General features: G+C 34.1%; 1 protein-coding gene across 2 annotated transcripts; it reads left to right on the top strand.

Moving 5' to 3' along the window:
• The first annotated feature begins 959 nt into the window (after positions 1–959).
• LOC107946075 (ultraviolet-B receptor UVR8) lies at positions 960–15,365 on the top strand. 2 transcript variants are annotated; one of them, XM_016880266.2, is made up of 15 exons: positions 960–1,386; positions 1,478–1,554; positions 2,989–3,067; positions 3,509–3,568; positions 3,729–3,830; positions 3,955–4,048; positions 4,978–5,020; positions 5,137–5,182; positions 5,278–5,333; positions 5,424–5,526; positions 7,274–7,328; positions 7,452–7,518; positions 7,783–7,819; positions 8,364–8,443; positions 14,920–15,365. In XM_016880266.2, exons 1-15 carry the CDS (start codon positions 1,125–1,127, stop codon positions 15,037–15,039), a joined length of 1,281 nt encoding a protein of 426 aa, XP_016735755.1. In that variant the 5' UTR covers positions 960–1,124; the 3' UTR covers positions 15,040–15,365. The 2 variants fall into 2 exon arrangements, with proteins under 2 accessions (XP_016735755.1, XP_016735762.1); XM_016880273.2 differs by having other exon boundaries at positions 966–1,386; positions 5,287–5,333.
• Positions 15,366–17,648: the final 2,283 nt, after the last annotated feature.

Here is a 17,648-nt window from a genome sequence, read left to right as displayed (position 1 = left end):
ATGATATTTTGCTACTTCGGGACGAGAAAGTCTTAAACGCACGTTTTGATTTATCCAAGCGATTTTAACTAAAAATAACATTAATAAAGAGGGGTCGTATTTTAAATTCATTTCGAATTTTTAATTTTCGACATTAAGACATTAATTAATCAATTAGGTACCAATTTTGGGCGTTACGAAAATGCTAATCCTTCTTCGTACGTAACCGACTCTCGAACTCGTTTTTTTTAATTTCATTGACCAAAATTGTTATTTTAATAAATTAAATCCTTACGAGGTGACCCAATCACACTTTATAAAAATGATCGGTGGCGACTCTCTTTTTCGTTTTTAAATAAAAAGTCGACCTTTTCACAAAAAAATGGATTCGACATGAAACATACTCATGTTATTTGAACAAAAATACCAGTTGTATCTATTTATAGTGTTAAATCTTAATTATAATTTACGACTGTACCACTAATTAAGTGGTGATTAATTTAAAATTATAAATATAATTTAATAAAAATAAAAAGTACAATTCAATATTATTTATTCAAATTTTATATTCAAATATTCATATTGAACAATTATTTAATAATATTATTTTTGTTATTATCTAATAATAGTTAATAATTTACTAATAAATTATATTTGATGCAATTTAGTAATATAATAAATAATAAATGATATTTTAGTTGATTCAATATTTTTTTCAATTGTGGGTTCATAGAATTATAGATAGATTTTATAGATTATAAAATATCGATTATAGATAATATTAAAATGTAAAAATAAAATAAAATGAAGCATTTGATGGGCTGATTTTATGCATATTGATTATATGAGTTCAAATTTTAAAATTTGTAACTTTTTATTAATTTTATTTAAAGTGTAAATTTAAAAATAAAAAATTATAAAATCATTTTAAATAATTAAGTAAATTTAAAAATAAAAATCCGAACATTTTTTTCTCTCTTGAGCGGCGATGATATATGCTTAAAACAAAAGTTACCTGAATAGTGTAGCTGAGTCTAGAAAGATAAACGTAAAATGGGGGACGTTGCAACCCCGCAAGCCATCAACTCATTTGATTGACTCATATAACTCAGAGGACGCAAAAACCGAAATCTAGACTCAACAAGATGTGGAGAAACGTCCTAAGAAAAACTACGCTCTCTTCTGGAGAACTGGAATTCTTGACTTGGAGAAGGGGTTACAGTTCGTTAACCTCAGGCCATCCTGCAAGGAGATTCGCTGCGGTGTGGGGTAATGGAGATTTCGGGCGCTTGGGTGTTGGGACTCTGGACTCTCAATGGTCGCCGAAGCCTATCAACTGCTCTTCCTTTCATCACCAAAGCCTCAAGTCCATTGCCTGTGGTGGTGCCCATACTCTCTTCTTAACAGGTCCTTTGTAAAACAAAAGTTAGTTTCATGAATTTATTATTTATTGTTTTTGGACCTGGCCGCCGATTATTATCCTTCTCTGCTTTGACAGAAACTGGGAGGGTTTATGCCACTGGTCTCAATGATTTTGGGCAGCTAGGGTCATCAAACCCTATAAAGTACTCTAGAGTAAGATTTCTCCACCTTCTATTCTACTGTTTTTGTTTGTTTAATGATAGGAATGATAAATTTTACCGTATGAATTGGGCATTTTGCTATCTGGATAGTATAATCATGTAATAAATTGCTTGACAAATGATACTCAGTCAAAAAATAGGACAATTATACTTTTGTAGTTGTTTTTGTACATGGCAAATTGAACTTCTAATCCTGGTCATATGTAATATGCAAGATGCGAGACTGAACTCCACGAAGAAGGGAGAATTCAATCTGAATTTTGGCTGTCTATAAGCTTTTTGTTGCATAAGAATCAGTTTGAAAAGCATTAAAGCATGTACAGAAGGAGTGATGAATTGGAAATTCCGATGTTTCAATTGTGCCATTCAATATAGATATAACAACATACCTTTTTTGAAGTTTTTTTTTCTGTTTTAATTAATTAATCAATTTATTTGGGATAAGGGGTTTAAGTTTCTATCATCCAAGAAGCAACATAGCACGTAGCAGCTACAAAGATACAGTTCTTAAATTAGCTAGCAGTTTTCGTGCTATAATCTCTTATATTTGGCGTATAACAGGGACGAAGTGAATTGTATCAAGTTTCTAAGGGGTTTGAACTCTTAGAAGGACTAGCAGTCACCTGCTAGTATCCTAGCCTTCATATAACCAGTCCACTAAGAATGCTTAAATGGAACCATAATTTTCTTTTTTCCTTTATCATCGTTCATCCTGTAAATTGTAGTCAAAACTTCTGAGAGCCTTAGGTAACCTGACAGGTAATGGATTGATCAGTTAGCTCTTGCAGGTCTACAGTCTAGAAATCTTCATAAAGTAGCCAAATTCTGCATTTCTGCCTCTGAGTAGTTGTGTAACTACTTCTGGCCGCCAAAATGTTTTTCAACAATTAGCTGCATCTATGGAAGCCTAATTCTGATTCTCTATGATGCAAGCTATGGCAATCTACTGGCTACTTGTTTTTGCTTAAGAGGACAGTTGAATCCTCTTATATTTCATGTGAGGATGTTCTGAATGTGAAGGTCTTGATGTTTGACCTTCCAAGGTAGCTGACCTGCCTTTACTTTCTTTTTATGGTCAAAAGGAGCTTTGTTTTTGTTCTTTAGGTTCCTCATCAAATCAGCAGCCTCAGCAGTTTCTGCCTTGATTCTCTTGGAGAAATATGGATAACATCCTTAGTGTGGTCCTTTGGTTCAGGCTCAACATTATTGGTGATCCCTTCATCCTTTTCAGTTACATATTCCAAATGGCTAACCTATTTTTGCTATCCCTTAAGAACCCTTTACCAGCAAATGGCTTACCTTCAACATAGGCGGCTTTCTTTCTTGTCGAGTCATGAGATTTAGTCTTGGTCAGCATTTTGTTAATGTGTGCCAGAGCATTCCTTGTACATTTTTAGGAAGTAACCCTATTTATATATTCTTTTAGGAGCCGATTGAAGTTTTGGGTCTTGCAAAAGGAATTGTGCACATTGCAGCTGGTTATCATCATTCATGTGCTATTACAGGTATTATGATGTGCAGATTATGGAAGTGGATTTGCTGATGTGCACACTTATAACTGGATAGATGGGCATATTGCATTTACACTACTTACCTACTGTTTCCTTGAAGATAGGGCTTTTGTGCCTTATCACTCTTCTAGGAAATGTCTCATGGTCTTTTCATAAAAATGTAGCTTGGAAAATAATTTCAAACCATTGGTATTTAAAATAAAGGCTATATTTTTATAAAAGTGACAAGTCTCTTTGTATTAGAATTTCTGAAATAATACGATGAGATGCATTCACATTTTTCTTCCAGGAATAGACACGAACATAATATTACTGTTTCATTTGTTCCCTCTTCTGCGACCCCCCCCCCAATGAACTCAAGATTCACTGTGTTATGTCCTTGCTTCTGATTCCATCTTTTGTATATTTTCTGTAAAATGTGGTTTTGACCTGTAGTGGATGGAGAACTTTACATGTGGGGGAAGAACTCAAGCGGGCAACTTGGCCTTGGAAAAAGTAATAGCTTAATGAGCTCCTTTTTATTTGAATGCTTATAATATTTAAGTTAAATTATTAAGTTGCCTACTTGTCAATGCTTTGTTTTCTTATTATTAGCTTTATTGTGTAATCAGCATATTCTCACTTGTTTGGGATGGATGGCATATTGTAAATACAGAGGCTGCGAAAGCAGTTCATAGGCCAACCAAAGTGGAATGCTTGAGCGGGCTTACAATTAAATTGGCTGCTTTGGGTTCAGAGCACACAGTTGCTGTTACTGGTATGAAACTGGAAATGCTTCACAAGATATAGATTCTATTTTCTAGCAGTACCATTTTGGAGATGCTTTTGATATGTATGCTTGGATGTAATGTCTGTATTTTCTTTTCTATGTACTTCACCAGATGGAGGTGAGGCTTTAAGTTGGGGAGCAGTTGCATCTGGAAGACTTGGTCATGGCCTTGAGTCGAGCATTTTTGGTTTTTTAACAAGCAGCAGGTTACATTTTATGTTTACTTGATTATTGGCTGATATAAGAGAGCCTTCAGCTTATCCTTTCCTTCTCTTTTCTTTTGGGTAGTGCTTGAGGCAGGATTATTATTTCATAAGAGAAATAAATATTAATACCTATTGGATTACACACAAGCACTGTGCTGTGTGCCCCAAAATCCAGTGTGAAAGTACATCGGTGTGTCATAGCTCAGCAGGGGGGAGGGGGAGAATTAGAGCAAAATACATCTAGTATTTCTTCCCAGGCTGGATACTCCTGAGTGGTCCAGGTGCATTCTTCTTTGGTTGTTCCTAGAACTTCCATCCATTAATCCTGTGGCCTGATGAGTCATTGTTGACCAGTCAGCTATTTTAGAACGGGAAGGAAAGGATCTGATTAAGTAGGCATGTCAAAGACAAAAGCATAAAAATAGACTGGAAATGGTTGTTATTGCCAAGGCCTACTTAGACATTTTAGATAGGTAATCACCTATTTGATTAATTGAATATTTGAGTACTGCTGCTCTTTTCTTTTATATAGATAAAGGAAGAATATGTTTGTGGGTCTAGACGTAAAATTTGAGATTATATAGTGAAATATAATAATGAAAATACATTGGCATTTGCAACATTTTAAGGTGTTCCCTCTCTAACCAATGTGTGGAAACTGAAAATGAGATGTCTCCTAGGAATGCCAGCTTTTATTAGTGTTTGACATGGACAAAGCTATATTTTTTTTTCCTTCTGCCTACAGATGGTGTAGCGTTTCCCTTCTTTCACTTTCATATTTGTTCATTTTACTCTTTCTTTTAGAAATCAGATTATTTTTTCTGTTCTTTGTTTATTTTTTATTATAAGTTTCTATTTTCATTTCATCTTGAGCTTTCTGCTTTCTCACAGTAAAGATTTTTAAGTTTATATATTTATAATTTTTGCAGTGAATATACACCAAGGCTTATAAAGAAATTAGAGGGTATCAGGGTAATCTCTACCTGTAACTTGGAACTTTTTACTGGTGTAACTAAAATTGAGGTGGATGTGTAAATTTCTTTCTGCTAACTATGGACCTTTGGCTTCATTATTTATCCCTGCATTAGGTCAAAAGAGTTGCAGCTGGGTTGTTGCATTCAGCATGCATTGATGGTAATTTGAAATGTTTCTCTTATGGTCAATCAATTTTTATGACCTTATTACTAGACATATTCCAAACTTTTGTTTTCAGATCTTAATTTGTCTAGGTATTGCAGAAACTGGGTCTTTGTTTGTGTTTGGGGATAAAGTGGTAGCTAATCTTGTAAGGTCTAAACCTGTCAGTTTTAGCATCACCTAATGTTTCTAATCATATGGCATTTTTGAGTAATGTTATCTTAATGAAAATATTTAGGGATTTGGGGAGGCCAAGAAAGCAACCATGCCATCCATGATCAACACATTGCCATATTCAGAAGAAGTTGCATGTGGTGGCTACCACACTTGTGTTGTAACAAGTAATTCTCTTATCTTCATTATTAAATGTTTTTGCATGTTTTTATTTATACGAGTCACGATTTGGAGCCATCATTTGTTGCAATTGTCATGTTAGATAGATAGAACCTAGACTACCTTACCATGCTCTTATTATTTCCTTCTCAGGATAAATCCTCTACAGAACCAAAAGGAAGCCAGACTAGAAATACAAAGCAAACATTTTTGTTGTTTGAAAATCTTAAATCAATGTATCTTTTAAAAATTTCATGCTTCAATAAATTATGAATATTCTCAATGATTATATAGGTTAGAATGAGTGAAGGCCTAGAAGAATAGAAAATGATATGTCTATAATCAATGACAGGAATTGCAGGAAAATATGGTTTCATTTATGGCCTTATGTCTGAATTGTGTTCCAGTGCTTGAAAATTAAGTGCAAGTTGATGTGAATGACAATGTCCTGGAGATCATATGGGAAGATAATAATTAAAACATGGAAGTTTAAAGGATGATAAGGAGAAGGAAGAGTTGGATTTTAAGGGTAAAAATGTGTCAAATCTAGTGATGGTTTGAAACTCACTCGGGTAGTTTAAAGGTGGATTAAGTTGTTCTTATCAGAATTAATTGAAGTAGGATATCTTGGATGGTTGTAATTAACTTTCTACATTGTTAGATGTCCCAATTATTGATTTAATTATTCATAATTTTTTTGATGACGTGGAAGATGAGAACGATTTTACTTATTCTCAACCTTGCGGTTTCGAGGAGAAGATGCATCAAGGTTTAAAGTACTTAATGATCAGCAAATAAAATAGTTTCAAACACTTAATTTGAGGTTGATTTTCTCCATCAAGGGTAGAAATATATGCAGGGGATATACACTAATTAGGGATCTATTTTATCAGTTTTTGTATATTTTCAAGTCTCAATTACCATTTCATATCTGGTTATTTTTTAGATGATTTATAATTTCTGATGTCATTTTGTTTTACTCAATTACTTAATATGAGGCTAAGAAGGAGTTCTTAAGTACTATTTAGTTAACTTTCAGATTGTAAATTAGAACGTGTCCCCCCTCCCCCCTCTCATTTCTTTCTCTTTTTTTTTTGTTTTCTTTATTTTTCTTTCCTGTTGGTTCTTCCTAGACCCTATTATCTCTTTCCTTTCTACCCTCTATACTCTTTTCCCTCTATCTCTACTCTGTTTCTCACTCTTGTGCTGCACTGAAGGTAAAACCAACAAACTGCAATCATGGACCTCAATCGATCAGCTATGGATTTGAGAGCAAGTTGCCTTAGATTGTTTTTTTTCTCTTTTTCTTTTTTTTATCCTTTTTATGGGAGCATTGGCATAACTAGGAGGGGTTCTTGAAATCATTAAATTGTTGATGACAAAACTGGTGCTGCCTTCCCTTACAATGACAAGAATTAGAATTGTATGTTATGCTAGCCATGTCTATTGTTAGTAGCTTGTTCAAGTGTCATGTACAAAAAGAAAGGGTTTCAATTTTTTCATTATTTGACATCAGTGTGCCATGTCCTTATTTTATTATGAATGATTGATAAATGCCCTGCATTTGCATCCTTAAAGTTGATATATCTAATATTTCCTTTTTGGGAAGTGAAATGAGCCTAAATCCTAATGCTCTATTTTAGTTTGTTCCTTCATCATCCCTTTCTCTCCATTGTTTAGTGAGCTAAAGGTTCTTTGATGCGTGCATCTGAATGTAATCCTACTTTTGTTTCTTTTTCATCTATTTTTTCATAGGAGGTGGGGAGCTTTATACTTGGGGTTCAAATGAGAATGGTTGCCTTGGTATCGGGTATTCAATTGGGTCTTCATTTTGAAACCCCAGCTTGATAAATTCATTTGTTACTGTTTTTTATTTACATTTTGAATCATAGAATTCTGATATCTTTAAAATTGGTCATCTTTGGTTTTGCAGTTCTACTGATGTTTTTCATGCTCCGGAAAGAATTCAAGATCCTTTTCTGAAATCTCCTGTTAGCAAGGTTTGTGGTTCTGTTTGGTTGAAAGTTGAACACATCTTATTACTATATCAGTTAGATTTTTAGTCAATTGTAATAGAACCGGGAGCAATGTTGTTTGCATTGGTTGATGCTGTTGCTCTTCACCCTCAAAGTGACAACAGCAGATTAAAGAGTCTAAAAAGCAAGCACCCTCAAAGCTGCCTATGTTGATGCCTGGATCTTTTGTTAACTTCTTGCATATACTTCAAATTTCTACCTTTTTTTCTGAAACATGTGCATTGACAGGTTTCTTGTGGTTGGAAGCATACAGCAGCAATTTCAGGTAAGAACTTACGTGGGATCAAAAACTTCATAAATGATACTTTCCTTTCTATCACTCGTAAGAATTATTAAATAGAAACTGTAACTCCTACTTTTCAATTTTTATTCATTATATATTTGGTATTTACTGGACACTTAAAGATGAAGGATTATGAGAAGATGCTCACTATTAGTTTTTAATCACATAAAGACTTTAACAAAGTCTTGGCCTTGAATGGAAAAATAACAAGTTGAAGAAAAAGAAAGCTCCTAAACCATGATAGGTAGACTTACTACAAATATATTACTCCAGGACTCAGCATCTGCATGCCCTCTTAACTGCTAAGAACTTACTAAATGCTATTGAGATAAAATCTTAAGAAAGCAAAAATCAAATAAAAGCTGCAACTTCGGCTCAAACAATCATAAAATTAAGACCCAAAGCAATTAATAATAGATACATAAGCTAAGTGTAGACATTATTCTGTACAGTATGAATGATTAAGTGATTAGATATTCTTTGACATTGCTAGAGTGAGAAATGTGTATTTACAATTATTGTCCAGATGGCAAGGTCTTCACATGGGGTTGGGGAGGTTCTCATGGAACATTTTCTGTAGATGGTCATTCTTCTGGTGGACAACTGGTTTGCTTCTATTCCTATTAACATCTTATTATTTCTCATTTTGTATTTTTCTGAGGAATAATAGTTGAACCATTTATCAATGTAATTCTTCTATTGTGGTTTTCCATGAAGCATTAGGAAAATGAAAACTTCATTTTTTTAGTGCTTTTTTTTATCACATCGATTTTGTAACACAATATACTAAAAGAATAAGAAAAAAAGGGATGTTCCTGATTTTGTTAAACTTTCTTTCCTGCATACATGCCCATGTCAGCACAACTAGACCTGGCATGGGTGGTGTGGCTTAGGGGAAAACAGCAGTAAATCTCTAGAATTAGACCTGAATAAACGAGTGAGAACTTGGAACACTAGAAATCATAGGATTATAGAAAACCTTTAGGTCTTTTCTATTAATTCAAGAAAATGATAAGAATGTTGCAGTTGTAAATATTTTACAGCTTCTTTGTACTAGGGTTGGAAATAAATTTCTAGTCCTAGCCTGAGATTTAAACCCTAAAGATAACCAAAATCCTAGCCCTATTTTTAATTCCTAAAGATATCTTGTAATCCTAGAGTCCATGATATATCTAATTGTTTTTATAAGGGGTAGGGGTTGTCCTGGGATTGAACCCGAGACTAGTGTCTACTGAGAACATGGACACAGGTCATTTGCCCCTCCATCTGTGGTTTAGTTGACATAATGTGTAAAAACTAATATATATTACTGAAAATAAAGAATACAAAATAATCAAAAACTCATGTGTCATTCTCCCTAGCTTGGAAAAATAAGTCCGACAATAAAACTTTCACCACTTCGACAAAAATTCCTAGATCAAGAACCACTTTGGCTGATTCAGCAGTTAAATCTTTCAGAGACAGCACCTCAGTCCCTGAGATACCTACTTCCATATTGTGAACCTCAACGCTATTACTGGGAATCTTTAACCGCATGAAATCCTTTGTTTTCCAGTTCCTTTGTGTCAGCTTCAGTGAAAGATAGTCTTTTACTTTCTTCTTTTGGAATATCACAGTTGGGGCAGCTTTTTTAAGAGTTGGTGCTCTGCCAACTGATTTACCATCTAATTTTTTGTGTCTACCTCATGCAATGTGTTGTTTGCTATACGAGTAATAGGAGTATTCCTGATCTCACTCCTAGTAGATTTGCCAACTTTAGTTTTTGACGACCAGGTTTCAAAGAAATGACCTTCATCTTACCTTCATTTGTTGGGAAACATAACTGGCATTGGCAGTTTATATTTGACTAAATGCTGGAATTATACTAGTTACTTTTCTGTTTGAATTATGACCTATTGGAACACAAGGGGAACGAACTTATGTATGTTAGTGGGTGACATTGGCCAGTTTATGAGGGGCCAAAATCTTGATTTCTCTTCACAATAGCTTTATAGACCAAATATTCTCTATATACACTCATCATTCTACTCAATGAGGAATTAAATTCAGAAGCTGTCATTAGTAGGTCTCTTTCTTGGAGAGACAAGTTTGTAAAGCTCACAAGCATGAAGGTGAACATCCAGAGAAAGAAATAGTTGGCCATTCAGCATAGGCAAGCATTTAAAGTAGTTGTTACAGCAACTACATGCTGTTTTGCAAAGTCTTAGTTGACACAACGCACCACAGTAATGATCCAGATAAAGGTGCTTAGGGTTTCTAACCACTCATTAAGCTTTTCTAGAGGCTTAAAAGTCTTCCATTCAACACTTCTCAACCTGTTGAAAACTCCATAGAACCAGCCAAGTGATCAAGAATACCATTCCACCAAGATATCCCCACAAGAATATTATCTGTAGCCATCACACAAGGCTTTATCATCTAGTTGAGGGCACTCTTCAAATTTGGTGCTGGGTATGGCAATAATAACACTTATTTTTGAGGTGTTGGTAGGGATCCTACTCATCTCTCGAAGGAGCATCTATTTCTATATCCAATTTGATCTCAAGATACTCATTATAAGTAGGATTTATCAGATCATATTCTTGTTCTCATGGAAAGTATGAAAATCAACAACTTCAACACTAATTCCACCCTTGTTTAATTTGAGGGCATGCACCACCTCCAATTCATCTTGTACCATAGGGTTTGTACGTCCAGCATCATGAATGAGGTTTTCTTCCTCACCAAAATCATATTTCTCGATGAGGCTACCTTCTCATGTGTCAAACTGGTTATGGGTGCCTTTCTGAATATCCATCTCGATTCTAGTTTGTTCATATTGCAACCTAGCATAAATTTCACACAACAATTCTTCAAGTACGTCGTAGGGCAACCATTTCTATTTCTTGACATTGATTGCCTCTTCCTCAAGCTCTAGCACGTCCAACCGTTGTTTAATGTTAAACCTTAATATAAACCTTGGGATCTAATTACTGCAAAAGCAATGTTCAGACGAGTCACAATGAGATAGTTTAATTTTCTATCTTCCCATACCTCGTTTTTTTCTCTTAAGAATATGTGAGAGGTTCTAGTGAGATTCTCTTTGTAGAAAACCTTTGATAGGAAAACAAGGTTAATACGAGGGTAATTTTCGTTGACTTCTTCCTTTCTTGATCATATTAACTGTATTTATGGAATTAGACTCAATTTCCAAGAATCTGAAACCTCAAGTCCAACCACATGTAAGCCCTTGCAATAAACCCGGAAGTCTTAAGGGATGAATACAAGAAGTACCAATCTAAAAGCAAAGCCTTCCTTTCTCCAAAAGAGGCCCTTATCAAATCAATTGGTCTTGCACCGGTAGTATTAACTGGTGATTCCAGTTATCAAAACCAACTCTTCCTTGGTTTCTGCCCGAGAAAAATCTTAGTAATTTAGATTTTTTATTTTTTATTATTATTGAATTTTGAAGCTTACATTTGATGGAAGCTATTCAAGCATGCTTGCAGTAGGCCTAGGACCCCTTTGCTACTTAAAAGCCATGTACGATGAGTGGGCATAAAACGTGCACAGAGGTAGATAGATGCTTGCTTTCCTCGATGCATGACCCTTCTGGGTTCCTAGAGAAAAACATCGATTCGTTAACCCTAAAAATAAACCTTTATTTGAAAACCCAGTTTGCCTCATCCTCACTTAGATTTTATTAAGAGAACCTCGTTGTTCTGTTACTGACAATTGAATGCATTCAATATTCAAGTATATTTCAGGTTAGTTTAGGATTCCATTGCAAGCTCTTATGCAGATTTGTATATGATCAACTATGCTTTATATGAGCTTAGAGACTTCGAAACTGATCCAAATGGAATGAATGGATGGATTTCGATTGGAAGTGACCTAAGCCAAATTTATTCAAGCGTGAAATCAACAAGTTGAAACCTGAATCTAAAACAATCCCAAAGTTGAATCTAGATTTTTTTGCTCTTTTCCATATTAAATTCAATCACCATTCACTAAAAGTAGAATTCTTGTCACCCATCGTTGCAAATGCTCATGCACAACTGTGTGCCCAGGCATACAGTTGCTTCATGCAAATCCCTTTGTTTCTATAAGAAAATCATCTTCATCATAAGGTAGAGTGTTACATGTTAATTAATTATTATTAGATTAGTTTATTATTATTTTATTAGGAGATTTTATTTATGAGTATTTTATATCTTCAAGAGATCTTTTTAATTAAAAGTATCTTTGAGAGATATTAGGAATCTTTCTTTATTTAGAGTCCTTTACTTTGGTTTCCTTAGCTTATAAGTCTTTTATTCAATAAACCTATTTGGTAGCAATAAAAAGGGAAGTCAGATTAAACCAAATTTTACTATATTTAAGATTATCTCTTACGAGTCTTAAGGTCTAGAATTCCCTTCGACAAGTTCCAGTTCTTCAACATAGGTGATTCATGAGGAAGAGGTTAAAATGAAGGAAAGAGCCCTGACTAGACAGACGGATTGCCTGTCAATCGTCCAGTGACAAGATTCATCAGTCGGAACCGTAAAAACTTGGCTTCAAAGCTAGAAACAATGGGCGATCCGTTATGAGAGAAGAGTTGGAGTCGTTTAAAGCAGGAATAGAGTCGAGAATCGATCAATTCATGCTGCAGATAAGGGAATTGATGATTTCCAATCGAAACTTTGATAAGGGAAAAGGGGTTGACAGCGGTAACAGCAGTGTTGACAAAAATGAGAGTCGACTAGAGAAATAGGAAAATCAATTAGAGACGGCGACAAGATTCAGTGTGGTTCCTCGATACATGAAGTTGGGTTTTCCGACTTTTAATGGGACAGAAGACCCTCTAATTTGGTTGCAATGATGAGAGAAGTTCTTTGGGAATCAGAAGACAGTCGAAATAGACAAAGTGAGTCTAGTCACTTTTCAGTTGACAGGAAAAGCATGTTGTGGTCTTATCAAATTGAGTAGGGAGAGCTTAATCTTTTGTGGAAAGCATTCAAAGAATACTATACGATTTGGACCATTGTTGTGCAAGAATCCTTTGGGGGAATTAGCGAAGTTGAATCAAACAGGATCAGTGGAAGACTATGAATCCTTTGGGGGAATTAGCGAAGTTGAATCAAACAGAATCAGTGGAAGACTATCTTTGCCAATTTCAAGAACTGTTAGCCCGTATAGATTCCATGAGACTGGATCAACAAATTAATTTATTTACTGCAGGGTTATCAGATTCAATCCGAATAGATGTGGAGATGAAGAAACCTAAAAACTTGGTTCAGGCTATGAATCTGGCACGAACTTTTGAGTCAAAATATCAACTAACTTGAGCTGTTGACCTGCATAATTGGGAATCGACAAAAGATTGGTGCTATCAAGAAAGATCCTCCTTTTACTTAAAAGTTGACTCGTCTAGAGATGGTAGAGCGAAAAGACAAAGATCTTCATTACAATTGTGACGAACCATACTCATTTAAACACCAATGTAAAAAATTATTTTGGTTGGAGTTAAAAGATGCACAAAATCAAAAGGAGTTTCAATCTTAAGCTTGCAGACAATCTCTTTTTCCAGGAGGGGAGTAATTAGGGGTGAGTATTCGATCGAGTCGAATTGAGTCAAAAAATTTCGAGTTAGTCGAGTTGACGAATCCTAGTTTAGCAACCGAACTCTATTTGAATTTTTTTCGAATCGGATCGAATCAAGTCAAAATTTCGAGTGGAGCTAACGAATCCTATTATTTATACTCAATGTTGCGTTTACATGAACCGATTAACTACATAAACAATATAATGGTTTTGCCTTTTAACTTAATGAGTAAACAGTTATCAAAACAATATAGTTTTGCCTTTTAACTTTAGAAAAGGTAAACATTTATCAAAATGGCGTAGTTTTACCTTTTCTTATTCGGATTTTCAGATAACTCAAATTGTGTAATTCGTATCCGAGTTAAATCGAAAAACTTGATTTTTTATTCGAGTTGATTCAAATAACTTGATTAACTCAAATAACTCAAATTATTTAATTTAAAATTTGAAAATTTTATCTGATTTTTCGAATCGAATTAGATTTTGCTCACCCTTAGGAGTAATGTTACATGTTAATTCATTATTATTAGATTAGTTTATTATTATTTTATTAGGAGATTTTATTTATGAGTATTTTATATCTTTAAGAGATCTTTTTAATTAAAAGTATCTTTGAGAGATATTAGGAATCTTTATTTAGAGTCTTATTTTGGTTTCCTTTTGGCTTATAAGTCTTTTATTCAGTAGACCTATGTAACCTCTATTTAATAGGTCAATTGGTAGCAATAAAAAGGGAAGTCAGATTAAACCAATTTTTACGAGATTTAAGATTCTCTCTAACGAGTCTTAAGGTATGGAATTCCCTTCGACGAGTTCCACTTGTGTTCCACTTGTTCAGCATAGGTCATTTGCAAGGAAGAGGTAAAAATCAGGGAAAGAGCCTTGACAAGACAGATGGATTGCTTGTGAACCGTCCAGTGACAAGATCCATCAGTCATAACCGTAAAATAGAGCCTTACACAAATCTATTGAGCTTTGAACTTTATAGTCTAATGTTCACTATTTTGATTTATACATGTATGACTCTAGCTAGAAGTTCAATTTGCCTACTTTGGGAAGGCTCATCAAAATGCTAGCTCCAAGCTAGAGCTCTCAAGCTCAAACTGAGTTCCAAAGAACTTAAAATAATGCTTAAATCATTTGCAAGCTCATTTTTGAAGCAATTCCTCAATTAATTACATCCTTCATCTTCTCAACCTTGCCAAATTGTCTTTAAAACAACTCCTTCCTCCAAACCTGGCTTCAAATCTGTTATTCTAGATAAGCATGACCTTACTCGGCTGGGGTTTGCAATTCTTTAATATTTCTTGCTATGTTATATCCTTTGTCAGAAAAGTATGGAACTTAGCTAGGAAGACCTTGATGACAAGTTTGTGCAGCATTTTATATGCTTTTTATGTCGCTGTATCCCAACACTTTTTGGTGCTGATAAGCTTTACCTTGTCATGTTGTATAACGAGCTGTCAGGATCATGTGTACATGGATGTTATTATCTGCTGTTTCCTCTTTTTGAATAGGGTCATGGAAGCGATGTAGATTACATAAAACCTACAATGGTCCATGTTGGTGAAAATGTTAAAGCGTTGGAGATATCATGCGGATTCAATCATACTGGTGCCATATTTGGATATATGTAAGCTTCGTCTTTAAATTTAGCAGGTGAGATACGTTTTCAATATTTTTGGTGCGCAAGCAGGCAGGTTCGTTGGTTGTCTCTGTTGTCTGCTGATTCTTTGACATTGTAACAATAAACGTGTTCATTTATTACGTCTTATACTACCACAATTTTCAACTGTGGAGTGTCTCAAAGCTGTGGATGGTTGTAACATTCTCTTGTAATTTAACGAGTATGTAAAATAATGTATATTCAACAAAGGGTCAAGTTATAGAAAGTATGGAATACCATACAAGATGCATGCCATTTCCTCTCTCTCAAAAGCAATAAATCACGAGTTTCATTTGAGTTTTAGCTCATAATATGTTATTTTTACTTTATGATAATCAATTTGTGTTAATATTGTCCTTATGGTAAATAGTCTTGTAACTGGATCCTACTGCAAATATTTAAGTTCTACATAAACCTTTTCGTAAAACCAATTAAATTAAGGCTCTGTTTGTTTCAACATAAAAGCTTTTATGCAAAATATTTTCAATTCTTTTCGATGTTTGTTTCACGTAAAATAGGATGGTCAATGTAAAAGGTTTTCTAGTTAATGTAAAGTTATTCTTTTATTTTTGTAGAATGTCTTATCAATTTTTTTTATAAGACATTTTTCAAATTGATAAAGTTTTATTTGCTGTAACACCCTTATATCCAACCCTAACATTAGGTCATCATGATATCACATTCTCTATTACATTCTTCACTTATCAAATATTCTTTTATAAACTTTCATAATTTTCCAGTTTAGTCTCTTTTTGTTGAAAAAGTACAATATTCATTAATTAATCACATTAAATCAATTTTTTTTCTTGTTACATTTTAATAAGATAATTTATCTTAATATATTGTTTCGCATATCAATTTTTTATGTATTTCACTCCTATTATTTTATTCACATATTTTTTCAAGTTCAACAATTTAGTCATTGTCATCATAAAATTTCATATTTTTTCACAATTTCATTTTTACAATACTTTATACATATTTCATCATCTCATAATACTCTCATTAAACTTTTATCATAATTTTTTTATTTATATATTAAATTGTTTCACACTTAAATTTGTGTATATTTTTTAATTTAGTCTTTATTACCATGTAATTTATTTTTCACCATATAAGCACGGTAATCAAATAATTTTCACATAACAAATTTTATGTATATTACTATTCTTGTTCCAATATAAATTTCTTAAACTTTACAATTTAATCCTTAATATTATGAAGATTTATTATTTATTATAATTTCATCTTAATATCACATTGTAATCTGCAACACCCCAAACTTAGCCTAGGCGTCTAGACTAAGTCCGAAGAGTTACACTAACGTTACTAGGAAAACTAACTTTTATAAGTACAATTAAAATCGTTTGATAGATTATAACAACTATGGAATCCAACCGATAGTTCAACAATCTTAGAAAAGTCGTAGTACTATGAAATACTAAGACTACATAATATAATAGATAAAGGGTGATAAGGCAGATTGACTGAGCTTCCATTACACCGACTCGATCAAGTCTGTGAGTTAACTGAAATTCAGTCAACAGCACAGTGAGTAGAGAACTCAATGTATAGCCAACACAAATTCAATTAAAAGCACAATTATAATAATGAATTCTTGAATCTCAAGTTCCAATCAGAATCAGAAAATATCGAGTACAGATTTAATGTATCAGTTATATGGCAAAACAATTCAAGTTCAGATATAGAATAGATTAGAAACATATGTAGTTATTCCTACCCTTCATCCATTATACATCATCTTCGACTATCCCAACACACTGTTAAGGGCATTTAATACCTATCCGGCCCTACACACCATATAGTGTTGGTCTAACACATTCAATGAGATGCAGACTAGCTGCCAGATTAAATTACAATAAAACGCCAGATTCACATATAAATCGTGGCTTAGCCACTGAATCAGAATAAATTACTTCCTCCTTTACATAATTCTCATCCAATGCAAATGTAGATTACAGATGCCACGAGTATATACACAGTCATTCAGATTCAATTCATAGTTAGGTGATACAAATCAATATCATCGTCATCACAATCAATACATAGTTATACAATCAATACCTTAATCTCAGAGCATCAGATAGTTCTCATACGATTTAATTCAGATTATAATTACACTGCGGATTTCCTACATTCGCGTTAGATGACGCTTGCGGCCTTAGAGATAAATTTCAGACCTTATCCACACGCTCGTGTGTCCACCCGTGTGTCTCACACGGCCTGACACACGCCCATGTCGTCCGCTCGTGTGGTCCTAAATCGTAAACAGTGAGTCACACGGCTTGGACACACGCCTGTGTCTCTTGCCCATGTGGCTCGTATTGGGTAGGCAATGTGTTACACGACCTAACACACAGCCAATCACACGGTCATGTGGCGTCGACAGTCATATTTTTCAATGTCCGAAATTCACAAAAAACTTGGGTTTCCGGTACGCACCTGAAGTAGTTTTGATGTAGGAGAAATGTAGAAGACTCCCGAAGTCTAACACAACCATCCAAGTACATAATTAAGCAATTTAATTGACAACAATACCCAATTACGCGTAGAAACTAT

Source organism: Gossypium hirsutum, chromosome D11 (genome assembly GCF_007990345.1).
Source record: "Gossypium hirsutum isolate 1008001.06 chromosome D11, Gossypium_hirsutum_v2.1, whole genome shotgun sequence".
Lineage (NCBI taxonomy): Eukaryota > Viridiplantae > Streptophyta > Magnoliopsida > Malvales > Malvaceae > Gossypium > Gossypium hirsutum.
This window is presented reverse-complemented; position numbering and strand designations above follow the sequence as displayed.